The sequence below is a fragment of the Colossoma macropomum genome, unplaced genomic scaffold (genome assembly GCF_904425465.1).
Source record: "Colossoma macropomum unplaced genomic scaffold, Colossoma_macropomum, whole genome shotgun sequence".
NCBI classification, from domain to species: Eukaryota; Metazoa; Chordata; class Actinopteri; order Characiformes; family Serrasalmidae; genus Colossoma; species Colossoma macropomum.
In genome coordinates this window covers 34365457-34392798 of record NW_023494801.1, presented here as the reverse complement: position 1 = coordinate 34392798, position 27342 = coordinate 34365457, and the positions used below count along the sequence as shown (strand labels likewise).

Below are 27342 nucleotides of genomic sequence, written 5' to 3'. Positions count from 1 at the left end.
CCTTTCTGGTGCAGTAAAGGCACACATGGCCTCTGTTATTTCCACCTCACTGCACATTAGGCAGCATCACAGCCTCCGTTAGCCACACCAGCCTGAGAGTGGCAGCAGGCCAGACAGCCAGCTGGTACTGCCAAGAGCCGAATGAGCTAAGGCAGCTGCGGTCAGCCTGGCGGCCCATAAGAGTTGCTGCCAAACGTGAGCCACCAGCGCAGTGGCCTTCTCTGCCCTCTGCAACACCCACACATGGTGGGAAAATGCTTTCTGGACAACCGCAGTCAGGCTAAGGGGATTATGGTCCAGTTTGGTTTAGTCACATTTGTACAGCAGCGAAAAATATATGCTTAAAATATGTGAAGTTCAGCCTCCAAGACTTAGTTTCAAAACATGCAGCCCGTACTGTCCATGTAGGGAAGATAAGCAACAATAGCTCATTTGAACTTACATCACAACCATAAACACATTTGCATATGCCCACCCATTCAGCCTACAGCAGTTTAGCCCCGTCCATTCAGCCTACAGCAGTTTAGCCCCGCCCATTCAGCCTACAGCAGTTTAGCCCCACCCATTCAGCCTACAGCAGTTTAGCCCCACCCATTCAGCCTACAGCAGTTTAGCCCCGTCCATTCAGCCTACAGCAGTTTAGCCCCGCCCATTCAGCCTACAGCAGTTTAGCCCCGCCATTCAGCCTACAGCAGTTTAGCCCCGCCCATTCAGCCTACAGCAGTTTAGACCCGTCCATTCAGCCTACAGCAGTTTAGACCCGTCCATTCAGCCTACAGCAGTTTAGACCCGTCCATTCAGCCTACAGCAGTTTAGCTCCACCCATTTAGCCTATAGCAGTTTAGTCCCACCCGTTTAGCCTATAGAAGTTTAGCTCCACCCATTCAGCCTACAGCAGTTTAGCTCCACCCACTCATACTACTGCGGTTTAGCCCCACCCATTTAGCCTATAGAAGTTTAGCCCCACCCATTCAGCCTACAGCAGTTTAGACCCGTCCATTCAGCTACAGCAGTTTAGACCCGTCCATTCAGCCTACAGCGGTTTAGCCCCACCCATTCAGCTACAGCAGTTTAGACCCGTCCATTCAGCCTAAAGCAGTTTAGACCCGTCCATTCAGCCTACAGCAGTTTAGCCCCGTCCATTCAGCTACAGCAGTTTAGACCCGTCCATTCAGCTACAGCAGTTTAGACCCGTCCATTCAGCCTACAGCAGTTTAGACCCGTCCATTCAGCCTAAAGCAGTTTAGACCCGTCCATTCAGCCTACAGCAGTTTAGACCCGTCCATTCAGCCTACAGCAGTTTAGACCCGTCCATTCAGCCTAAAGCAGTTTAGACCCGTCCATTCAGCCTACAGCAGTTTAGCTCCACCCATTTAGCCTATAGAAGTTTAGCTCCACCCATTCAGCCTATAGCAGTTTAGCCCCACCCGTTTAGCCTATTGAAGTTTAGCCCCACCCATTCAGCCTACAGCAGTTTAGCTCCACCCACTCAGACTACAGCGGTTTAGCCCCACCCATTTAGACTATAGAAGTTTAGCCCCACCCATTCAGCCTACAGCGGTTTAGCCCCACCCATTTAGTCTACAGCAGTTTAGCCCCACCCATTCAGCTACCGCAGTTTAGACCCGTCCATTCAGCTACAGCAGTTTAGCTCCACCATTCAGCTACAGCAGTTTAGCTCCACCCACTCAGACTACAGCAATCTAGCCCCAGTTTTGTATTATGTTCAGGTGGTTCTTCTCAGAATCTCTAAAGCTTCTTAATGTTTTCAGTGCCGCTGTATTTATTTCTACCCACAGTCTGCTGCTGGGCTTCGTGAGAGACGAGGACGCCCCCTTGTGGAAGGGTTACCTGTTCGCCTTCACCATGTTCCTGTTGTCCTGCCTGCAGTCCCTCTTCAACCATCAGTACATGTACGCCTGCTTCACCGTGGGCATGAGGGTCAAGACCGCCGTCATGGGCCTCGTCTACAGGAAGGTACCTCCACCTGTCTGTATAGAATCAGGTGTGGTTATTAGTGTTCGTGTGGGGCACTTCTTTAACAGCTACCCCCCCTTTATCTCCTCTCAGTCTCTGGTGATCAGCAGCGCCGCTCGCAGGACGTGTACGGTGGGTGAGATAGTGAACCTGGTGTCTGCCGACACGCAGAAGCTCATGGACTTCGTCGTCTACTTCAACGCAGTCTGGCTGGCGCCCATTGAAATCGGCCTGTGCCTCTTCTTCCTTTGGCAGGTGATAGACGTCTGTCTAATAGTATAAAACACCATCCAGTAAAAGCATTTTTACTTCTGTGAAATAATGACAGTCGAAGAAAAAGTACATTTCCAAACAAACAACTTTAGTAGAACAAAAGTAGCAGCTCAGAATGCTACAGCTAAATTAAATATTTTGTTGACTATTTTAAAGTGAAAAGAAGCAAACACAACTTTTGCAGTGAACTGTTTTGAAAAAAATAATCTGCAAATGTTAATGCAATCTTAAATAATCTTAATCTCAGGCTGTCTTGCATGCACAGCGTGTTTAACATCCTCCCACAGATTTTCAGTGATGTTCAAATCAGTGAAATGTGAGGGCCAAGAGCTTCAGCCTGTGTCTTGAAATAGTTCATGCTGGATTTTGAGGGGTGTTTTGGATCATTGTCCTTCTTTTCAGCTTCACTTTTGTGACTGAACGCAGCATCCAAAATTTGCTGATATTTAGTGGAGTGAGGTGGTTAATGTGCCACTGGCTGCCAAACAAGCTCAAAGCATAATAGATATACCTCCATTAAGAGTCGGCAAGGTGTTCCTTTCATCAGATTCTGGTGTTTTTCTCCAAACATACCTTTGGCGATTGTAGCCAAAGAATTCCATTTTCTCTTCATCGGTCCACAGAAATTGTTTCCAGAATGCATCTGGTTCATCTAGATGTTTTTTGCATACTTCAGACAGATTGTTGTGATGAGGTTGCAGGTAAGGTTTCCTGCTGATGTAATAAGTTGCACCACAACTTATGTGTCAGCTAATGCTTCCTGCAGGTCGTTTGCTGTCATATGTCATATGCAGGTCCTTAACTGCCTTTCTAGCCAGCATATGAGCAGCTCTATCTATGAGCAGAGTCTTCTTGGTCTTCCAGACCTTACCTCGATTTCCACAGTTCCCCTTAACTGCCACTTCGTAATGACTTTTCAGACAGTGTAAATTACGTGTTTTGATATCTTTTTATATTCTTCTCCTGCTTTCTAGGCATCAATTAGCTTCATTTTCAGATCTTCAGCCAGCTGTTTAGAGGAGCTCATGGTTGTTGAGTGTTAGCAAGAGGCTTAGAGAGTCAGAAAATATATTATTCTTAGCTGATGAAAATCTAACGACAATTCTTGACCTACCTAACCAGTCCTAACGAGGCAATTAAGGCCTAATGAGTTAACTGAGTACTGAGAAGGAACTGTCCAAACTTTTACACAAGTCACAATTCTTGTTTTAATTTTCTGTTTTTTAAAGTAACTGTGTATTAACATTTGCAGGAAAATTATATATTTTTTATTAGTTTGGGCTATAATTGTGTTTACGTCTTTTCACTTGAAAAATAAAAAAAGAAAAATATGTATTTGGCCAGTAATGGCCAAACTTTTGCATGTAACTATATTTATGTCTGACCAACAGTAAAACTGCAGTGTAAATAGTACATAGAGAATCTATCAGCTCAGGTATTTTGAGGCTGAAATTGGCTTCTTATTCAAATTTTTCGTTCCACCTTAAACAGTGCAGCTGTTACATTCTGGCACCCGAGTGTATGTGGTTTTTCACGGAACTGTAAATATTGACCATTTTCTCATTTCCGTCCCCGCTATAGCGCCTGGGTCCATCTGCTTTAGCCGGAATCGCCACGGTCATCTTCATCTTCCCTCTGAACGGCCTCATTGCCAAGATGCGGAGTAAACTGCAGGTACGATTCATGCTGCTCTATTTAGCCCAACAAACACTGTATCCGTGTTTAGTTTGTCCTGCGGCATCAGTGGCTGTTAAGCAGCAGACTGCGGCGTCCAGCCGCGCCACAGCTGTTTCTGTTCAAACAGGGAAAGTGTGTGGGCAGCATCTACACTTCTGCTGCTTTGATGCCTCCGAGTTACACACATGGAAAGCGACCACAGATGGTTTCCCACTGCAGTAAAAGCAAAATTCATTCATTTGCTTTGTCCCCAACTCGGAATAACAAGTGCTGGGCAGTGACACATACTTTTCTTGGCCTTGTTAACAGAATGGACCTCCTTGACCTCCATTCTTCGCATGTATAAGTGGTCATATGGACTGAGTTTAATGGTCAATATGTTTATAATATAAAATGCTGAAGGATGAGCTCTGTTTATAAAGGATGAGCTCGTTTTGCATCGTGCTGATCTATGAAAATGGACAGAACGTCATAGCTAAAAACATTAGCAGCAGCAATATTGAAGCCTGAAATATCTCAGCATCTGGTGTCTGCGTATTAGCACACACAATGGCCACTTTATTAGAAACGCCTACCTTGTGCTTCCACTCACTGGCCACTTTATTAGAAACACCCACCTTGTGCTTCACTCACTGGCCATTTTATTAGAAACACCCACCTTGTGCTTCCACTCACAGGCCACTTTATTAGAAACACCCACCTTGTGCTTCCACTCACTGGCCACTTTATTAGAAACGCCTACCTTGTGCTTCCACCCACTGGCCACTTTATTAGAAACACCCACCTTGTGCTTCCACTCACTGGTCATTTTATTAGAAACACCCACCTTGTGCTTCCACCCACTGGCCACTTTATTAGAAACACCCACCTTGTGCTTCCACCCACTGGCCACTTTATTAGAAACACCTACCTTGTGCTTCCACTCACTGGCCACTTTATTAGAAACGCCTACCTTGTGTTTCCACCCACTGGCCACTTTATTAGAAACACCCACCTTGTGCTTCCACTCACTGGTCATTTTATTAGAAACACCTACCTTGTGCTTCCACTCACTGGTCATTTTATTAGAAACACTCACCTTGTGCTTCCACTCACTGGCCACTTTATTAGAAACAGCTACCTTGTGCTTCCAGTCACTGGCCACTTTATTAGAAACACCTACCTTGTGCTTCCACTCACTGGTCACTTTATTAGAAACACTCACCTTGTGCTTCCACCCACTGGTCATTTTATTAGAAACACCCACCTTGTGCTTCCACCCACTGGCCACTTTATTAGAAACACCCACCTTGTGCTTCCACCCACTGGCCACTTTATTAGAAACACCTACCTTGTGCTTCCACTCACTGGCCACTTTATTAGAAACGCCTACCTTGTGTTTCCACCCACTGGCCACTTTATTAGAAACACCCACCTTGTGCTTCCACTCACTGGTCATTTTATTAGAAACACCTACCTTGTGCTTCCACTCACTGGTCATTTTATTAGAAACATCCACCTTGTGCTTCCACCCACTGGCCACTTTATTAGAAACAGCTACCTTGTGCTTCCAGTCACTGGCCACTTTATTAGAAACACCTACCTTGTGCTTCCACTCACTGGCCACTTTATTAGAAACACTCACCTTGTGCTTCCACCCACTGGTCACTTTATTAGAAACACTCACCTTGTGCCACTTTAAAGTAATGAATAAATGTGTTTTCTTGATCTGATGTGTGTTTAACTGCACTCAGGAGGTCCAGATGAAGTACATGGATGGACGCATAAAGCTGATGAATGAGATCCTGAGTGGGATAAAGATCCTGAAGTTCTATGCCTGGGAGAAGGCCTTCAAGGAGAGGGTTCTGGGCTACAGGGAAAATGAGCTGAAGGCCCTGAAAAAGTCTCAGATCCTTTACTCAGTGTCCATCGCCTCCTTCAACTCCTCTACTTTCCTGGTACAACGTCCACATTAATCACTCTGTGATAACAACCACAGCAGTTAATCCCTTAATGATCCTGAGTGACGGCTGGTTTGCGCCAAAATCAGGGGCCGCTCTTCATTTTTAATTGCAGCCGTTAAGTACGAGTTATTCATTTCTCATGAGATTCTTCTGAGGAGAGTAGATAGAAGATAATCCACTTGAGTTAGGTGTTTCCAACAATGGAGTTACAGTGAAAATGTGACTCCTAACGACCACCTGGAAGACCTGGTACACAATTAAGTCTCAATTAGCTAAACAGGAGAAAATCAAGCTCACGTTTAAGGGTCTGAAAGGACGTGTAGTTGTCAAGATGCTCTTACTAGGAAAAAGACAGTTCAACCAGCTTCTAAGACTGAACTTTGGAGGTGTGTCTGCAGATTCTTTGAGGAACTGAAAGTGAGTCTCCTGAAAAGAGTGGAAGCTGGAATAAAGGGAAAGAGCGACTCATTGACACTCAAACAGCTGAGAGTAGATTTAGTTGTGATGTAATTTTCAGTTAAATATATGTGTCTTGATTTTTTTCCTGACACTGAAAAACTGGAAATAAATGAAGAGTGGTCTCTGACTTTTGCCCTGTATTATCACGAAATTATGACTGCAATAATTACAGTTACATTCAAATTATATTCTGTAAGTCTAAAACAGTAAAAATATAAAGGACATTAAGGTACAAACAGTGTAAATGTTCCTCAAAGGTCCAACAGTGGTTTTAAGGTCTGATTGTGAACCTTAAATAAGTTTTTCCAGGTGAAAAGTTCGTATTTGTACCTTTTCATAACCGAATGTTTTATACAGAACAGTAAAATAAAAGCCTGGAGACGAGACGGGGTGTGTGGAGTCAGTACAGCTTAGAACATATCATTTCAGTGGATTATGGTTCAGTTATGTTCCCTGACTAAAGGTACTGAGATGGAGCCTTGAGGGTCCCACCCCAGTGACAAGAGGGGAACTGACCCAGTGACAGTTCAGTACCTTTATTTCTGAGAGTGTGCAAAACAAAGCTGTATGCATGACAATTTCTCATCATATTCAAATCATATTAAAATATCTCCTTTTCCACACTCTTAAAAAAGATGGTTCTTTGAGGGTTCTTTAGTAAAGAAAACGGTTCTAAATAAAACTATGAACACTCAAAGAACCCTTTGCATGAGGAAAAGGATCTTAAGATTGATGGAGAAAGTGCTCTAGATGGTTCTACGCTACGTCAATAAATCTAATATTTCTCTTGTTTTATGAGTTTAATGTAAGATTATTTACCTTATTTTTAGACTTTTTTTACTTGTTTAAAGTGATTTTATTATGTCAGTTTATCTCACTATGGTGGTAGATAATTCAGCTTGTTGTAAGAAATGAGCTTGAAACCAGCAAAATTATCTGCCAGTTTAATGAGAGAATTTTACTCAATAAATTTACCTAAAACAAGTAAATAATGTCTAGAAATAAGCTGGATAATTTCATAATCAGTGCACAATAATGGGAAATATTAGATATATTGACTAGATTTAAGATTATTTCACTTGACAAGACACATTTTTGCAGTGTATATAGAACCTTCATGAAAAGGGCACCAAAGCTTGTATTGGAACAATAGCAAAACCCTTTTTGGTGCTATATAGAACCATATACAGCACATTCTCCATCAATCTGAAGAACCATTTCACCACGCAAAGAACCATTTAAGCATGCAAAGTGTTCTTTGAGTGTTCATGGTTCTATTCAGAACCATATTCTTTACTAAAGAACACTCTCAGAAATGCTGTGTGTCACTGAGGGTTAGTTCGTCTGAACTGTGACTGAGCGGAACGTTCTCTCGTGTCCAGATCGCGTTTGCCATGTTCGGAGTGTACGTGCTGATCGATGAGAAGAACGTTCTGGATGCCCAGAAGGTTTTCGTGTCCATGGCGCTCATCAACATCCTGAAGACTCCGCTGAGTCAACTCCCATTCGCAATGAGCACCACCATGCAGGCAAGTCTGACCACACTGCGGTCAGCGGGCGGTCATCTGACAGTCGAAATAGCCTTCACAACAGCAGTCTCACATTCACAAACACAGGGGTTTTCCCCGTCTATTATTTTCAGAAGTTATGTTATTATTATGACCTTATTCTCATGCTTTGTCATATCCTGCTCAGGCCGTCGTCTCGCTGAAGCGTCTCGGAAAGTTCCTCTGTCAGGATGAGTTGAAGCCGGACGGTGTGGTCAGAGCTCCCTACAGCGCTGGTGAGTGGATGACAAACATTTCAGTGGCGATCTGACCACTGAACTCCAGCACGTCACGAACCACACCGCAACACAAAGGCAAAGAGCGGTAACTATGGCAACAGCGGCTCTGAGATCTGCTGCTGTCCAGCCAAATATCTTTCTGCCTTTAAACCGTAGTTTCTTTCGTAATAAGATAAAGCTGATTCTCACACGTCATATTTCTTTTTGTTTACACCAAAACTTTCTTAAAGAAATTCCTTTCTTTCCATTTGCAGTGAGGCATATTTGGCGGTATGGCTCTGTTCTGGAACCTCCCTGCCTTTCCATGTGCATACATGGAAAGTCTAAGGCAGGGAGAGGGGCAGAAAGACCCCCACAGGGTACAGAACAGAGGGCATCGATCACAACAATATAGCACTAGCCACGTTTACATGCAGCCTAATAATCCATGAATAATCCCACTAATAGCTCAGTCGGAATAGAATACGTCCATGTATACACCTCAATCGGAATAGTCTAGTCCAATTGAGGCCATTCGGAATACAGTTTCTATCCAAGGTGGGTAATCCTGTAAATAATCCGTGAAACGGAAAACGTTGCGTGTCTATGGAAATGAGTGTGGGGTAACTAACTGGGTGTGGTGCAAAAGTGTAAACGGGTGTGGCGTAACCTTTTAAATTTCCCTTCAGATGGATTTTTTAATCAAATACACCCACTTTAGATCTCTTTACTATAGTTTACCCTCATAACCAGGCGTAGAACAGTGATCAGTGGTGTAGTTGTAGTATGGATGGATTTTTATTAATTATCTAATAATGCTGTCTTCTGGATTATGAGAGCTGGGCAGTAAGAGAAAACCCGCACGGTTTACAGATTTCCCTCAGTGTGGGAAGATGGAAACTACGCCTATGCAGTTATTGTATTTTGCCTTTGTCCAGCAGCACAGATGTCCCACATCATAATACTCGTAGGCAAATAAAAGCGTTTTTTTTTATGCGTCATAAAAGCAGCAGAAGGAAACTGAATACAGGATCCTACCATCTAAATAACATCCCAGTAAAAACTGTGAGTCACACTGATGTCAAACACAATCCTGTAAACGCGCCTTATTGGAGCTGCCCAACAGGAAACTCTCTGCGGACAACAGGCTGGATTTTACATGTAAATGTGCTGCGATATGATGTTTCGGTTTCAGAGGCCTTCCTGTTACAGTACCACAAAACTGGTCTCTCTGTTGCAGACAGAGGCTGTACGCCTATAATTCAGAGCGCCGAGGCAGTTGTGTGGGCATTAGGTGGCTGTGGAATGTGGCCCAAACGTCCACAGCAGTATATGACTTCATGCGTTGGCTGCTGACCGCATTATGCCTTTTTCTGCTCCGCAGTCATAACTGAGGTCGTCCTTCGGAGCTGAAGCAGGATAACCGGATGTTTTTGCAGGGAAAGCTCCCGTGTTTCACACTCCTCTCAGAGGAATCATTACTGTAGACTGTAGTGACCACAGCAGCAGGCCTGTGATTAACCCACACTAACCTTCACACTAATATGAGAACTCTCCTCGGCATAAACATGTTGTTAATGTATGGAGGAGCCCCTCACTTCCCCTCACTTCCACGAATACCCACTAAACACCCCGTACCCACGCAATACTGGCATCAGCCCTTTATTCTAACGATGCACCAAACGGAAAATGACCAGCCGAAACCGAAATTCAAGACACGTCTGGGCGAAAACTGAGACGGAGGAGAGCGACGGGAAAAAAACAACGTTCTTAAGCCTCATTTTCATCCTTTAAGTTAGATTTTGACACCTCACTGTACTCCTACACATTTAAAAATGGTTCTTCAAGGGTTCTTTAGCGAAGGCAATGGTTCTATTTAGAACCATTTCATGCCTAAATGGTTATTAACATGGCGAAATAGTTCTTCAGGTTGATGGAGAACATGTTATATAAGGTTCTATATAGACCCTTTTTGAAAATGGTTCTATATAGAACCAAAAAGAGTTTTTTCTGTTGTGACAACTCTACTGGTTCTATATAGCACCAAAAAGGGTTCTTCTACTGTGACAAACTTGACATTGTAACAATACAAGAACTCTTTTTGGGGCTATATAGAACCTCAAATTCTTCATCAGTCTGAAGAACCAGTACAGTTGTCACAACAGAAAAACGCTTTTTGGTTCTATACCGAACTATTTTCAGAAAGGTTCTATATACAGGGAGATTCATTCGAAAGAGGCCCCGAATATTCTGTTGTAACTCCTGTTAGGATGAAGCAATCTGAACCAAAAAAAATCCGCTACATACCTTGTCGTATGTGTAATCGATTGCATTACATGTGATGCTGAAAGTGATCTCTGTTTTCTGCCAACGCAGTGCTCTGTGTTCCTGAACGTATCAGCAAGCGTTAGAGAGGTTAAACGTTGCAACGGCTGTCCGGCGCCTACCTCGTCACTCCGACACAGGGGCATCCCAGCTTATTCGAAGCTCCATATACTGAGGAGCTCATTGCACGTTGTTTGGTTCAGATTGATTCATCCTAGAAAGAGTTATTACAGAATATTTGGGGCCTCTTTCGAGTGAATCTGTATAACCATATATAACACATTCTCCATCAATCTGAAGAACTATTTCACCATGTAAAGAACCATTTAGACATGCAAATTGTTCTTTATAGAACTCATGCTTCTATATTAGACTGACTGCCTTTACTAAAGAACCCTTGATTAACTTTTGTGAGAGTGTATTTAATCTATTTTTTGGAGGAGGAGCTAAAATTGGGGCACATTTGATCATTTTCAGACAAATGTTTCAGCTGTACGCTGGATTATGGTGAAGCTTATTATTATAATCATATATGTCAGGGTTAACAGAGTCAAGCGTTTTTATTATTGAACATTGGGTGGGAATTTCCAGGCACCTCACGATTCGATTCGCTTACGATTCAGAGGCTGTGATGCGATTATAAAACGATTATCGATGCATCTTATTTTTCTATACATGATTTCTATTCTCTCACTGTGTGACGACTTGGAACTTTTAAAGCAAAGTATTTGTAATGATCCATAATGAATTCACTTCCAGTCTCTTTTATTAATAAATCAAATGGAAGTGATGCGGCTGAACTGGAAGGCTCTCATTCGCTGCTCTTGTTTGGAGCACATGAGACGCTGCTGCCACTCATCTGTGATAAAATGCTGTTACGGTGAAATGAGATCCAGTGGTGATGGACGACCACGCAGCGCGTTACAACCTACCCGTTTTCTTTAGTGATGTCAGTAAAATATCTTCGAAACGGGTCGTGCGTAGAGTAGCGCGAAAGCCCTGTTTTGCAACGACTGAAAACTGGCTGCAGGTCACACAGCAACGATGCGTTATTCATATTTATAAGCAGTGCTGTTGATTCCTGATACGTTAAATCTGCAACGAGAGACTGTCAAACACTAAAAAGTGGCGAAGTTGAAGTCGCTTCTCTTTCGAATTTTGCCGTTCCACCTTAAATGGTGCTGCATTTACATTCAGTGCCTCGGTCAGAATTTAAGGTGGAATGGGTAAATTCGAACAAGAAGCTGGAGAATGAGAAGCGACTTCAGCCTCGTAAAACAGTCGAACGTTGAGAGACATTTTACAAGAAACTGATCTACTTTTGAGGAAAAGCTTCCTGCTGTAGATGTGAGGAGAGCGGCTATAGCTGAGCTAAAGCTAAAGCAGAGCAAAGTAAGTCTGCGCTCTCGTTTATATTGTTTAGTCTATACTAGAACACCATCACACACTGAGACACAATGGATATTAAATGTTGTGGCTGCCAAGCTGGTTTGATTTTTGTTGAAAGGACAAAATGGCTCTTCTTATCATTTGTGTTGTGACTCCTGACCTAACCTGGCTTTAATGCAGAGGGAGCCGGTCGGATTTCTCACTCATCCAGTAGTGTTTCTGTTATGTGCCGCCACAGACTGTCCGGGCGCTGCACTTACCCACTTCCAAGTCCCGCCTTTTGCGTTCCGTCAACATTACGGTATAAAATAAATATTTAGAAAATCGATTTTTGACGTTTGTGAATCAATTCAGAATCGTTCACGTCCGCATCGCGATGCATCTAAGAATCGATTTTTTTCCCACCCTTATTGAACATATAGTAACGTTTTTCTCTGGCTTTTCTCTTCCCACAGACGGCGACAGTGTGGTGATAGAGAACGGCACTTTCAGCTGGTCCAGAGACGGACCACCATGCTTAAGGAGGTGAGCTGCTACCACGGGGTTACATAACACTCATTTAAACACCATATTAACATGTAAACCGAGGCAAAAACTGGCCTCCAGGTCTCAAAACACAGTCTGTTTCCAATGCACACTAGGAAAAGATGGTTGAAGCAGTGCTATCGTCTACTCTGATTAAGTGCATCTGCATCTCTAAAATCTCTAGACTCCACTGTGTCCACTCTGCTTTAGGTTCATCACTCATGACCCATACAGACCCATCACTGTGTACTGTATGAGAAGGTTGGCTGGTCACCTCTGTCTGTGCGTCGGGAGACACACTGGCTTCTTTTTATCCATAAAGCTCTTACTGGCCATCGTACATCACAGAACTGCTCTGTGTAAATGATGCAGTTTATCAGACTCGTTCCAGTGATTGGACCCTTGAGGTGTCGAGAGCTTTTACAGAGATGGGGAAATCTGCTTTTAGCTGCAGCACCAGTGAGCTGGAACTCATTACAGGAGACTCTGAAGCTTCACTCTCTGGTGTCACATGAACATTTGAAATAAATATATGTATATATATATATATTGCCAGGCTATTGTTTTACATCTTTTATTCTTTTATTTATTTTATTAATTATATTTTTAATTCATCCTCATTATTATCTTATTTATTAAGTTATTATATTGTTGTGATTTTAATGGTTTATGAACTTTTTTTTGTAATTTGTAATTTACTACTATGATTATTATAACCTTTTAGCATTTGTTATGTTTTTACTATTTAACTTCTCCGTCCCTGATCTCTGCGTTGGCTACGTTGTAAATGAGGGTCTCCCTCGGTGCATTCCGAGTGTAAATAAAGGTTGATTGATCGATTGATAATTGCGCATAATTAGGTGGATTTTATCTAGAGTTATTACTTCCCTGTGCTGAATCTTTTAAATGCAGTAACTTAATTACATAATTAAACACAAAGTTACATAATAATTATACACACACTTCTCTGTTTGTTTCGATGAATGACAAAAAAAATGTTTAGCAAATTTAAATTGTAATAAAATACACTCTTAACATCTGCTTAGTGACACTGATTAAAATGAAAGAGTTCACACTCATCATCATCATCATCATCATCAAGGTTAACCTGATCACTGCCTGGTTCTGTGTCTTGTGTAGAATAAGTGTGAAAGTGCCTCACGGGTCACTGGTGGCGGTGGTGGGTCACGTGGGCAGCGGCAAATCCTCCCTGCTCTCTGCCATGCTGGGAGAGACGGAGAAGAAGAGTGGACACGTCACAGTGAAGGTACGACCACATCACCCATCCTCACATCGATACAGCAGAGCTTTGTCTCTGAAGTCATTCTAAACAGCTTCCAAACTGTCCTTGTTTAGTAATGGGTGTCAGTTTCAGGGCACCCAGTTTATTCATTTAACAGTTAGCCCCGCCCACAGAATCTTAATGGTTGAAAAAATGGTCTACCTGTGTTATTATGACCGCCACTTGTGGTGGAACTACTTTTTTTGGCGGAAGAAATTGCCAATAAGAAAAACATCATAATTTCTGTATTTCTTTGTTGTTTTTTTACTTATTTTTGTAATATGAAAGTTACCCTTTCATGATGAATGGACCAACAGAAACAGCCCAAAGGTACATTAAAGACATTTTTTTCTCAGTTTTTTTGGAGATACAAGGTTTTGCTCCGACAGAGACGATACATCTGAAACCATGTTCAGGGCTTCTTTGCTGTTTTCTTTACTTTGCAAAACTGTGTCTGATCCACTCAGACCAGCGCAACACACACTAACACACCACCACCACGTCAGTGTTACTGCAGTGCTGAGAATGATCCACCACCCAAATAGTACCTGCTCTGTGAGGGTCCATGGGGGTCCTGACCACTGAAGAACAGGGTAAAAGGGGGCTAACAAAGTATCAGAGAAACAGATGGACTACAGTCTGTAACTGTAGAACTACAAAGTGCACCTATATAGTAAGTGGAGCTGATAAAATGGACAATGAGGTGGTCATAATGTTATGCCTGATCAGTGTGTGTATATATATATATATATATTATATATATAACAGTGGCTTTCCTAATGGGTTTGCTTTCTAATGGGAATTGGCTAAATGGTTTCCAATACAGACCACTATTTTCTTGATGAAAACCTTTAGATCCTATTAGGAAACCATGAAATGCATTTGGAATCAGCCACATCACCTCTCATATATGTCTCATATATGCGTCCTCTATACCTGCCAACCCCAACCCTAAACCCAACCCCAACCCTGAGGAGCAGTTTCAACTATACCGCTCACTACTCTTTGCCACTAAGTTATAGGCTAATAAATACAACAAGGGTAGCGTTAGCATATCTTTATACACCTCGGCCTCGCCTCAGTCATCAGACAAAATTGTAAAGAAAACAATGATTCGGTACAAAATGAACATCAGAGAGTTTCAACCCTTTCAGCCAGAGAGAAAAAGAAAATCGGAGGTAGATCTTGATGGCCAGCTACGTTGCTAACTTCAGCTTTTAGCCTGCTGTCCTTCTTATCTGATAAGTCACTTCTGCGGTTTGAGTAATTCATGCTCTGCACTATAATGATGATGGGGAGACAGTTACTGCAGTCGCAGTAAGGCTTCCTAGCAGTAATGTTAGCTATCTGGCTTCTTTCTGCATAAGTTAATGTAAACCAGCAGACCAAATCCACTCCAAAGCAGCTGCAGGTTTACAAAAGTTCCTTCCTTCTCCCGACATCACCAGAAAGAGGTTTTCCCTGCCTTTACACCAAAAATTTACACTCTCTGGAGGAGAGCAGGCACGTTTACAGATGTAGCGACAGTTAAATATTTCATATTAGCTGGGATGTCCAGCGATATCACCAATACAAATAAATGCTCTCCCCCCGAACTCCCTCCCTCCCACCCATCCACCCTCAGTTGGAAAGCCGAGACAAAATAGTTAAAAGATAAACACCTTAAAACAAAGACAACTCATATATATGTATGTATATATACATATACACACATATACGCCTACATAACCCCACCAACACATACAGTAAAAAGAGTCCATGCATTACAGTACAGCTGCTCTATATCCCTTATTTTCCATCAAACGCTTGACTCAGTGCACTAACGTTACTGGCTGAGTTTCCCCATATTTGATTGTTGAAGCCTTAGCATTGTGTATTCTAGCAGTCGAGAGCTCCATCATAACTGTATCATCATAAAATAACCAGTTTTCTATTGTGCAATATATGAGGGGCCATCCAACGCTGGACTTTGTGAAGTCCAGCATTGGATGCCCCTCATGTATTGCCTATTTTTTAAAATTGGTTGAAGAGGAAATGTCCTTTCCTACATTTAGAAAGTATCTACCAAAATGAATAAATGGCTGGGAGGCCTCACAGCTCCTCCCTCTGTTCCAGCACTCAGCGCTTAACCAACCTACTAAACACCTGTCTTAGATCTGCCCCTTCATTAGTCATACCTGTTTATTACTCCATTAACTCCAGTGTATATTCAGTTGCCTAGTCTGTCTGTTGTTTGTGATGTTTGTAGTTTCAGTTTCTGAGCCTTGTTTGATCCTGTATTGCTGGGAAGTTCAGTCCTGACCCTCTTTCCTGTTATCTTTGGGCTGCGCTGTGGATTTTGTGTTTGGACTGTGGTTTTGGGTTCGACACTCTTCCTAATAAACACTGCACTTGCGTCTAGTCTGCCGGTTTGACGTGTTCCACCTTGCTCTCGGGATAATCGGATGAATGTGCTACACAGCCGGGAACACATAAAAACCCTCCTGCCCCGAAGCAGAGCTAAACGAGAACTCTATAACTCTTCCCCCCAGGGCTCGGTGGCATACGTGCCCCAGCAGGCCTGGATCCAGAACGCCACGATGCGTGAGAACGTCGTGTTCGGGCAGGAGAGGAAGGAGAGCTGGTATCAGAGGGTGCTGGAGGCGTGTGCTCTCCTGCCAGACCTGGAGATCCTGCCTGCCAGGGATGCGACCGAGATCGGAGAGAAAGTGAGCTTCCTGCTGGTCTCTGTTTCTGATCCTGGGTCTCAGCGAGCATCGCTGATGTTCCTGTTTCCTTTCGTAGGGGCTGAACCTGTCAGGTGGGCAGAAGCAGAGGGTGAGTTTAGCTCGAGCCGTCTACAGGAGGGCCGATATTTACCTGCTGGATGACCCGCTGTCTGCGGTGGACGCTCACGTGGGTCAGCACATCTTCGACAGGGTCATCGGGCCTAAAGGAATTCTCAAAAATAAGGTGCACAATGTTTCACGCAACAGAAATTAATTAACTAGAAACACTCAGTAGGCAGGGACAGCATTAAATATGTTTTTTAATAGTTTTAGAAGCTTTTATTCAGGATTAATATCTTTTTATTTGGGTCATTCTACAGAACACTTTTCTGTCTCTCCATAGGAGTCACTGGTGTTACTGATCCTCATTGGTGTTACACATAATAAAGGGAACACCAGAGACATTTTTAATGAAACATGCTTTTTATCAAACGGCTGCTACAGAACATCAAACCACATGTTGACAATCATGGAATATCCACTAAAATATAATTTAATCCATTTGTGTTCTATTTTTTCACAATGACCTCAGAATAAAGTCGGTCACACCAGTGACTTCAGCTAAAAGCTTCATATGAAATCATGAGCTAAATGAGAAAATCTCTGATAACTGAAAGACACAGTGGACTCACCATGTGCTTTTCTTCATAGATCCTCAGAAAACAGGTAGAAGGAAGTCGAGTGATGTCATCAGTGTGACTTTTATTTCAAAATTTCAAGACTTTTTGTCAGACAGTAACACCAGTGACACGACTCCTGGAGACAACAACTCTCACTATATATTTTATAATATTTATTTGTTTTCTTTGTCATTTAATTTATATATTCCATAGTCATGTATTGTAGTTAAAATTGCAGAAAAACATGTTTTTTTACCTCAAAATAAAAAACTCAGCCTTCACACATGACTGTGAGGACGAGCTCTTCTGTGGTGCTTGGAATTCTATATGATTGATTTATAAACCAATATTGCTAAATTGAGGCTCAAGAAGGTGTAATTATTAAAATAACATTGTTTTATTTGAAAATGTAAATAAATTGTAACCCTAATATGTTTTTTTAAGTGTAATATATATGAAATGGACGTATCTGTAGAATGACCCATATCCAAGCATGCAGCACATCTTTGCTACATTATCACATATATATAAACAATTTAGCTGAATGTGGTGGACGTGTGGACATTACAGTTCACCCCATAGACGGGTTTAGACTGAAGGGTCTGGTAAATTGATGCAAACTGAATTATTAAATATAACGCCATATGTTAGAGAACTAGAGAAGCTTTCTAAGCCATATATATATAAACATATATATATTTCAAATTACATATGATTTGAAAAGAGGCTCACACATTTATGTTAAACCACAGTCGAACAGCAAATATCAGCACAATAAAACTGAAATATAATTTATTTATATGTAGAACATTTCTGAAAAAGCTTCCATATAACAGTTGTAAGTGTATATATGGGGGGTGACTTAACTCTTTACAAAGACGTTGTTTACTGCTTACAGGCGTGGCCGAGCCCTGCTTTATACTATACACTGTGGAGTGTATATTGGGAACTGTAGGAAAAACAAAGCACATTTCTCACTTAGCTACATAACTCAAGCCCAAACTCTCAGACTAGGCTCAGACTGAATGATAAGAGAGGTAAAAGGTGTTCCTATTGGACAATACTCACATTTGGCTTAGGTTAGCCAGCAAAACCAAGAAAGGCTCTTTCTGCAGCGCCCCCTAGTGGCCTTTCCTCTGGCAGAATGGAAATCAACTATTTTTAATTAACATAACAAGGTCCCACTTTATATTGTGTCACTAATAACTGTGTAGTTACATGTTAACAACATATGCAACAGCAGTGTAACTACTAATGATTTAGTCACAGTTACAGTTGGATAGCAGAAGTACACCTTATGTAATTACATATGTGCAACAACTTATGTAATTACACAAGTGTATCTTAATAGTTGTAACAGCATATTCTCTCACATGTAATTACACAAGGGTAATAACAAATTAAATTACATTTGTAATGTAATAACATACATTGAGACATTACTTACACTGTATCTGCGAGCTTTCTCAACGCTGTAACACTGTAACCGGTTTCAGCTTTAAACCATTCTGTAATGGGACCGAACAGCAGACGTCCTCTTATCTTAAAATGTAGCTTTTATTACATTAATTAAATATGTTGAATTTCCCCCAAAGCAATGTCTGTATTACCACTCCATTATTACACAGTAAGTACATAACAACGACACAGGAACTGTCCACTTACTTTAACGTGTAACTTTAACACTACGCTACAGGAAAGTTCCTGTGTAGAAGATACACCTGTGTAATTACATTAAGCAAAACTGAAGTTGTTACACATGTGTAATTACACATGCTGTACCTTTGTAATCCATCTGTAACACTAAATAATCAGTAGTTACATTGTTGTTTCATATGTTATTCATGTGTAACTACAAAGTTATTAGAGACAATATCAAGTGGGACCACATAACCCTTTTTTTAATTCTCTCCTGTAACTCAGAGGTGAACTAGAGCTCTGTTGTCTGGCTGTGAAATGTTGTTGAGCTGCTGGCGAGCAATGAGGGTCGAGAGGGGAGCTGTGAAAACCATTCACACCCCTCACGAAGAAGGCCGTGCCGAGACAATAGAGACAACCGCAGCTTTCTTCATATCAAACAATCCTGCAAAACTGACACTGTTAACACACTTTTATATATGTTGACCTGTGAAGGAGAAAATCATAAATATTATATATCAATCAAAAGATAATGAATGCATTGCTGGTGTCCTCTGAAACTGGCACATCATGTTTTACGGGTGCTGTGAAAAACGTTTAACGCTGGTTTGGTTTCGGTGTTTACAGACGCGTGTGCTGGTGACCCATGGGCTGAGCTTCCTGCCGCAGGCCGATCTGATCCTGGTGATGGCGGACGGGGAGATCACCGAGTCGGGCTCGTACGCGGAGCTGCTCAACAGGAGGAGCACCTTCTCCGACTTCGTCAAAACCTTCGCTGGAAACGAACGCAAAGAGAACTCCACCCACAGAGGTGAGCCAGTAAAGGAGCATCACCACCTCGAAGCTCTGAGCAGAGTGATGCTTTGAGTTTACGTCAAATCTGCATGAATAAAAAACCAGGATCAGAATTTTAGTCCATTTTGCAGAAACGTGATCTGCATCTCAGAGTGAACAAAAGAACTGCCGAATATGAACATTACACCATTAACCATATCATTGCTCCTTTTTCACCCATCCATGACTGTTATGCCAGCTTTCCTTTCATTTACTCTTTCCTACTCTTTCCCCATCCCTCCATTCTTCTAGAAACTGCTATTACTCTTCCACAAACTGGCTGGACTCCAGTTATCCGGTTTAAGTTTATTTCATTAATCATTAACTATTTATTTATATGTTTATTTTGAAAAATGAACTGAAAATACATATTAAAACCTAAACTAAATCAAATGATAGTTTCAAATTGATTTTATTTTCATTTACCTCTCTCTCTCTCTCTCTCTCTCTCTTTTGCATGTCTTTCCTCACTGATTACTGGAAAAGCACACATTAAACATGAGTTATAAAGGCTCTCTGTACTAAAGCCCAGATAACGCTAGTTACAAACATTGCGGTTGCTGAAACTGTACTGAAGTAATTTCGGACGGCAGCGGTTGCTACGAAGTGAATGGAGGGCTGAGGAAAATAAGGTGGAGCTTGGCAGATTTTGATTGGCCATAATACAGTGACAGCGCTCACAGAAAACAAATCAAATTTCATTAACATGGAATAAATGAGGTTTAATAAGTATTCTGTGCCCATTCAGTAGGTCTGTGGCGCCGTGGCTGCGGCCCAGAGCAGACTAGAACCTTATCATTAAAGGAGCTGTTTCTACATTTAATCTCATGAACAGAGAAAAAAAATCCTGAAACTACCGAGGTCTGGACCTCGGTGTCCTCATAGTTACAGCCATGCACACATTCTCTAAGCCGCTTATGCGGGTGGACGGCAGGGAACACCCTGGACCGGCCGCCAGTCCATCACAGGGCAGACAGACACATACATATATGACCTTTGTGACACAAATTCACACCTAGGGGCAATTTAGCATCTCCAATCAGCCTGACTGCACAGAAACCCACACAGACACAGGGAGAACATGCAAACTCTACACAAAGGACTCTGGTTGCCTGGCTGGGGAATCGAACCCAGACCCTCCTTGCTGTGTGGCAACAGCGCTGCCCACTGCGCCACAACAAGTAAAATATCAATAAAATATTCAGTTCTGTCTTCCAGTTCACTAAATTTTGGCAACGATTGTGTTGATGTAACGTATTTTACTCATGCAGAAATTATGAACACATTTCAGTCCACCCTTCGTTTATTAAATTACCACTCAAAACAGCCATTCAGTACAATTTATTCATATTTTAAGAAGATATTTCTGAGCAGATTAGATAACAGATTAGATTTACCGACTTTTATGCAATGACTGTGTTGATGTAACATTTTATTCGTGCAGAAATTATGAACACATTTAAGCCGAGTGACATGCAGCACTTTTTCAGTGTTATTTTAAATATTTTGAGTCTGTAAAATTTTGCTTTCATTTTCTTTCAGGCACCAGGAAGTCGGTCTCTCGGCTCAGTGTGACGGACTTCTCCATCGACCTCTCTCAGGAGCAGCTCATCAGGTAAAACCAATGAAAAGGAACGATTATTAGCTTTTTTATCAGCTATTTTTTAACAGCATTAGAGTTAGTGCTCAACCTTGACACACATTGGGAAAGACATTCTCAAATTCATCCCTTAATTTCATAACGGAGCACATATGAGCTGTACAATTAAATCATACTACAATTAAATCATAAAATACTGAGAAAAATGCTGCCAGTAAATTATTTCATTTATAGGGAAATATTTCCACAGTGGATGAATTGATGTTATATTTCTCTGTAATCCTAATGCATTCAATTTCTACATTTTATTAATATTTATGTATCAGCATCAGCGAATACCCTACTGTGCAAAAGTCCACCCTTTGTTTATTAAATATGCAGTCAAAACAGCCATTCAGTACAATTTATTCATTATTCAGAAGATATTTTTGAGGAGATTAGACAACAGATATTAGATACAATCCACAGGCATTAAAAAGTCAATGGAGAATAAATGAAAAACAAAACTGGAGTTCAAAAACTGATTAAAAGCTCCAGAGAAAATGGGGCTCCTAACAACCACCTGGAAGAGCTGGTCAACCCCAAAACTGCCCCCATCAGATAAACAGCACTTAAAGCTTCCATCTCTGAGAGAGAGGAGAAAATCAAGCTGCTTCAGATCTGAAAACATCCACAGGTGTTTCTGTCCATCCTTCCACTGTGAGAAGACGACTCAGCGCTGTGGGTCTGAAAGGATGTGTAGCTGATCAAGAAGAACCTCACTGAGAAAAGGAGACGGACACATCAAACAAAGAAGCTGAACGATGGACTGACCACCCCAGAGTCCAGACCTCAACACCACTGAATGTGTTTGATTACTTCAGAAAATGATCAACCAGCTTCTAAGACTGAACTTTGGAGGTGTGTCTGCAGATTCTTTGAGGAACTGAAAGTGAGTCTCCTGAAAAGAATGGAAGCTGGAATAAAGGGAGAGAGTGACTCGCTGACCACTGACCACTCACACAGCTGAGATTAGATTTAGCTGTTGAAGCTTCTGATCTCTGAAAAAGCAGAAAATGCTGAAAAATGAGTAACTTGTTTGGATATTCTGACTGGAACAAGGGTGGTCTCTGACTTTTGTACAGTACTGTATGTATGTGGAAATAAAATCCTGGTTAATTATCAGTTTAAATAGTTTTTCCAGTTATATTTGTTTTTTAAACAGATGGTTCCAGTCCTAAAATCTGACTGGCTGAGCCGCGCTCGAAGCCATTGTAAAATCCATGATATACGTACAGCTGTGACGCCTCACTGCAACTGAACTCTGTATCACTGCGCCACAACACGAAAAACCCTTCTGCTGTTAGACGAATTATTGACTCTCATGCTGCTCGCAGGAATCAACGAGTGGACTGAGCAGCTGGCACCTTATTTTCTTAACTAGAACTGGGCTGGTCAGCTAGCTAACAGGCTAAAAGAGCCAACAGCCTAAACAGCTCCATCATTAATATCACAGCCTTGAATTAAAGCACTTACAGTGTGATTAACTGTAAAAGGACAATATAAAACATGAAAGAATGTCACCTGAATAACTTCAAATGTCCGTGTTTCAGTCAGAAGTCACGTCAAATCCAGGCTGAATCCCAAACAGCTCTGTGTGGATGTGCCTGAATCACAAATGACAGTTTCTTAGCTGTATTTTGCTCTGTTGGGCTGCAGGATCCAGTATTTAAACTCCTACGTAGTGCACTATGTAGGGAGCAGGGAGCTGTTTGAGACTCAGCCCCAGTGTGAGAAGAAGGCGTTGCTGGATTGGTGCTAAATAAGACTAAGGTGGTGATTTGGAGACCAAAAAGTCCTTATAAAGCGAAAGTTTTCACGTTTTTACTTTGAACAGTGCTGTGTTATCATATGTTCATTGTTATACGACAAAAAGTTAAAAGGTTCAGGAAATGACCGCAGTATACAGCAATGGGTGACCGAACGTTCTTCTCCTATTTCAACGGCCCATGGTTGCTTGGCAGCGACACCGTACTCTGAAGGAACTACATTTGTTAGTGGAATACTTATGTCGATTACTATTAAGAATAACTTCAATTATTTTCTTAAAAATTGTGCGTTTTATCATATTTTATGTTGCCCGCTGTTTTATAAAAGCAATAAGCCACTTGAGGCCGTGCGTTACAGTGATTTTATCACAGGAAAGGAGGTTTTACTCCTCTTCACGTCGTGCCTAAGATCACCCTTCCCCGTGATAAAATCGCAGTAACTCACAGCCACTCGAGGCTTATTGCTTTAATATTCTATGTATTTTTAAATGTAATTCGCACCAAAATGACCAAATCAAATGATGGTGAAACTTGAGATTTCATGATGTACTGAATTGTCTCTTGAACTGTAATCGGACTCAATATGAGGTCCGAGATGGTGACCCTACTAACATCCTTCCTGACTGTAAGTTTCTCTTCTTGTTTTGTCCCGCAGTGCAGACATGGGCAGCGCCAGCATCCAGACCATGAAGCCCTTATCGGACTCTGAGCAGGAGCAGGACCCGGAGGAAGTGGGCAAACTGACCGAGGCTGATAAAGCCCACACCGGCAGGGTGAGAAGCACAGCGCTAAAATAAGCTGTTCTGGAAAAGACCTCACTTCAGCTTGCATCACAAACAAAGCCATGCCACAGCTGGCCTGTTATGAAGCGAAGGAGATTTACAGTCACGCCTGTTTAAAGCTGAGGGTGAAGCAGCTGCAGTTCAGCACCTCAGAGTCTAATTTTAACACAAGATTACAGAGTTCTAGTCGAGTTCTATTGTTCTGAGCGCGACAGTCTCTTCTCGCCGCACTAAAGTGACGATGTGTCCTCCAGGTGAAGCTGGAGATGTATGTGGAGTATTTCCGGACCATCGGCCTGGTCCTCATCGTCCCCATCGTCTTCCTCTACGCCTTCCAGCAGGCCGCCTCTCTGGGCTATAACTACTGGCTCCGGCTGTGGGCCGATGACCCCGTCGTTAACGGCACTCAGGCTGATGCAGACGTGAAACTGGCCGTGTTTGGAGCTCTCGGCTTCGCTCAGGGTCAGTATCGTCCTGGTTTCAACCGCAAAACCTTGCAATTATGGACTACAGTCTCACAGCCGTCTATAGTATAATGGTCACTCCTTCAGGGCAGAGCGCCATAAAGCAGGATGTCTCGGTTAACTGTTTATTTTTTAAGGGCACATTAAAAACTAATTATTTCTCACTGTCTTGAAACAACAGTGTTTGATGTAGTATGTAAACATATATGGAAAATGAACCATAAAACCAGCCTGTTTTGAATTCACTGCTTTTGTGATGTCATGAAAACCAACATACTGTTGCTGTCCAGTGAAAAACATATATCTCCATTTTTTGCGATGTTTACTTTTCTGCTTCATTTGAGCTCAGCAGCTGTCCTTTACATTGTGCTACAATTTCATGATGATTGGACCAATAGCAATGCTCCAAAACTGCATAGAATAAAAACTCTTTCCATTAACTTTAATTGAAGCAACTTACTTTTACAGCACTCACGAGGAAGTCTTTTGACCACAGCTGAAGCTTCACATTTAAGGAAAGGCACACTGATAATGAACCGAAGGCTTGAGGCAATGGTAGATAGCAGCGGCTGCCAAGCAGTGATTGGAGGGCTGGGGAAAATTAGGTGGAGCTTAGCAGAGAGCATAATGATTTTGACTGGCCATAATACAGTGACAGCACTCACACAAAACAAATTTCATCATCTTGTAAAATGTGGCTCCTTTTGATTGTGATCAGTCTAAACCTGCCCATGTAAACACAGCAAGAACACAAAACTGTGAATTCTGTCAAAGTGATGAGGCTGAGGATATACCGAATGCTGCATAACATGATAAATCACACATAAAGGCCCAGTCCCATTTCTTATTTCACCCCTACCCCTTGTTTTTGAGTGTTGCCCCTTGAACTGAGTTACAGTGTAGTGGTTGAAATCTTCCCTCTGAAATGGGACCCTCAAATAAAAAGAGCATCACTTCATTAACAGCTACCAGCGCTGCTCTGTAGGCGACCCTGCCAGTCTGCAGTGACAGCAGAGGAGGGTAAAGTTCAGCTCCTCACTGCTGGGCTTTAGTTACATTTAGGGCATCATATGCCTTCAAAGAGGGGGGCAATTATTTATTATCACCCTCCACTAATTCAATGCTCAAACTTTCCCGTTCCACCTTAAATGGAGCAGCAGTTGCATTCTAGCACTTCAGGCGTCAGAACTGCTGGACTATTTAAGGTGGAACAGGAAAGTTAGCTGGCTAGCTAACAAGACATTAGCATGCTATTAGCGATTTTTTATGCTTGTTATGAAGTAAACGACCAAAATACACTGAAACGACATTAAACTAAGATAATAAAATGATTATCGTAATTTTTTAACAGAGAAAATTCTCACATTTGTGGGTTTCTTTGGTCTCTTGTTCTCCATTTTGCCGGTTTTTCTTTTTTTCTCATAACTCTCCGTTTGGAGTCTCTGAAAAACCTCCGTTTGGAGGGTCATGTAGCCCCAACACTTCATCCCACCCCTCTATCTCAACAAGAATCAGGACACCCTACCCCTAGACATGAACACGCAAAACAGAGGGGTAGGGCTGAGTGGTAGGGGCGAGGGGTGAAATGGGGCTGGGTCTTAGTGCTTGTTTTAGGCTGAAACGCCTCTTTAATAATCTCAAACAGACTTGCTAACATGGTTTCCGACGCTGTCGCACTGTTCTGCCATTTCAGGCATTGCCATTTTTGGCACCACAGTGGCCATCTCACTGGGGGGCATTATTGCGTCTCGCCACCTCCACCTGGATCTGCTCAACAACGTGCTGCACTCCCCCATGTCCTTCTTCGAGAGCACGCCGAGCGGGAACCTGCTGAACCGCTTCTCTAAAGAGATCGACGCCATCGACTGCATGATCCCCGACGGCTTTAAGATGATGCTGGGATACGTGTTTAAGCTGCTGGAGGTCTGCATCATCGTCCTGATGGCCACGCCTTTCGCAGGACTGGTCATTCTGCCGCTGATGCTGTTCTACACCTTCATCCAGGTACGCAAGCAGGAGAGGAGCAGCGTCTTCAGGAAATTGTTTGGCAAGAAGATGGTTCTTCAAGGGTTCTTCAGTAAGGAAAATAGTTCTATATAGAACCATGAACACTTAAAGAAACATATGCACGATTAAAGGGTTCTTGGCATGGTGAGAGTGTTCTTCAGATTGATGGAGAAAGTGGAGAATCTGTAGATGGTTGTACATAGAACATGGAAAATGGTTCCATAAAGCACAAAAAAGGGTTCTTTTACTGCTACAGGCTTGACTTCATAACAATAGCAGAACCATTTTTGGTGCTATACAGAACCCTTTCCAAAAAGGTTCTATACAGAACCATCTACAGAACTTTGTCCATCAATCTGAAGAACGCTTTCATGATGCAAAGGGTTCTGTGAGTGTTCAAGGTTCTATATAGAACCATTTTCTTTACAAAAAAAACCCTGAAGAACCATAATTTCTAAGTGTGTTGTTACAAGCTTGACATCGTAACAATAGAAGAACTCCTTTTGATGCTGTACAGAACCATTTTCAAAAAGGTTCTATATATAGAACCATCTACAGCACTCTGCAATCTATAATCTGAAGAACAGTTTCTTGATGCAAAGAAGCCTTTAATCGTGCATATGGTTCTTTGAGTGATCATGGTTCCATAAAGAACCATTTTCTTTACTAAAGAACCTTTAAAGAACCATCTTTTTTAAGGGTGTAGCTAATCAGCCCTCACAGAAAGTTACTACATGAAATGGTTATGAATTCACTGCCTGATGACTGAGACACTGTTTTATGATAGTTTTGAGAAGATTTTGGCCTTAAACTCCATTCATGGTGGAGGGATACATAATATGCAGGGTGCTGTGTAAGTAGTAGTAAAGTAGTAAAGTTTATTTATATAGCGCTTTTTACAACAGGTGTTGTCACAAAGCAGCTTTACAAGGAAATCAACATTACAAAAAGAAATCCGAGTCCGAGCCCCCATGAGCGTCGCCAGTGGCGACAGTGGCAAGGAAAAACTCCCTAAGAGAAACAGGAAGAAACCTTGAGAGGAACCAGGACTCAGAAGGGGAACCCATCCTCCTCTGGTCGACACCGGATAGTAAACATTGTTAGTATAAAGTATTATAGTACAAAAACAGGGTAAAACGTGAAGGAAACAATTAATTTGAATAGTTCAGTTCATGCAGCAGAAGCAGCAGCATCAGTGGGGTCAGG

The 27342-nt window shown here is 42.0% G+C and overlaps 1 protein-coding gene across 1 annotated transcript in view; it reads left to right on the top strand.

Moving 5' to 3' along the window:
- The window catches only part of LOC118821855 (multidrug resistance-associated protein 1-like), a 73967-nt gene that overhangs the window by 36924 nt on the left and 9701 nt on the right, over window positions 1-27342 (top strand). The window contains exons 9-23 of the mRNA XM_036590604.1: window positions 1800-1977; window positions 2071-2232; window positions 3832-3924; window positions 5661-5864; window positions 7712-7858; window positions 8025-8112; window positions 12264-12333; window positions 13474-13600; window positions 16147-16323; window positions 16400-16567; window positions 19269-19452; window positions 21018-21090; window positions 23539-23656; window positions 23920-24127; window positions 25823-26133. Coding sequence (XP_036446497.1) covers window positions 1800-1977; window positions 2071-2232; window positions 3832-3924; window positions 5661-5864; window positions 7712-7858; window positions 8025-8112; window positions 12264-12333; window positions 13474-13600; window positions 16147-16323; window positions 16400-16567; window positions 19269-19452; window positions 21018-21090; window positions 23539-23656; window positions 23920-24127; window positions 25823-26133 — 2308 coding nt within the window. The remainder of the gene's footprint in view (window positions 1-1799; window positions 1978-2070; window positions 2233-3831; window positions 3925-5660; window positions 5865-7711; window positions 7859-8024; window positions 8113-12263; window positions 12334-13473; window positions 13601-16146; window positions 16324-16399; window positions 16568-19268; window positions 19453-21017; window positions 21091-23538; window positions 23657-23919; window positions 24128-25822; window positions 26134-27342) is intronic.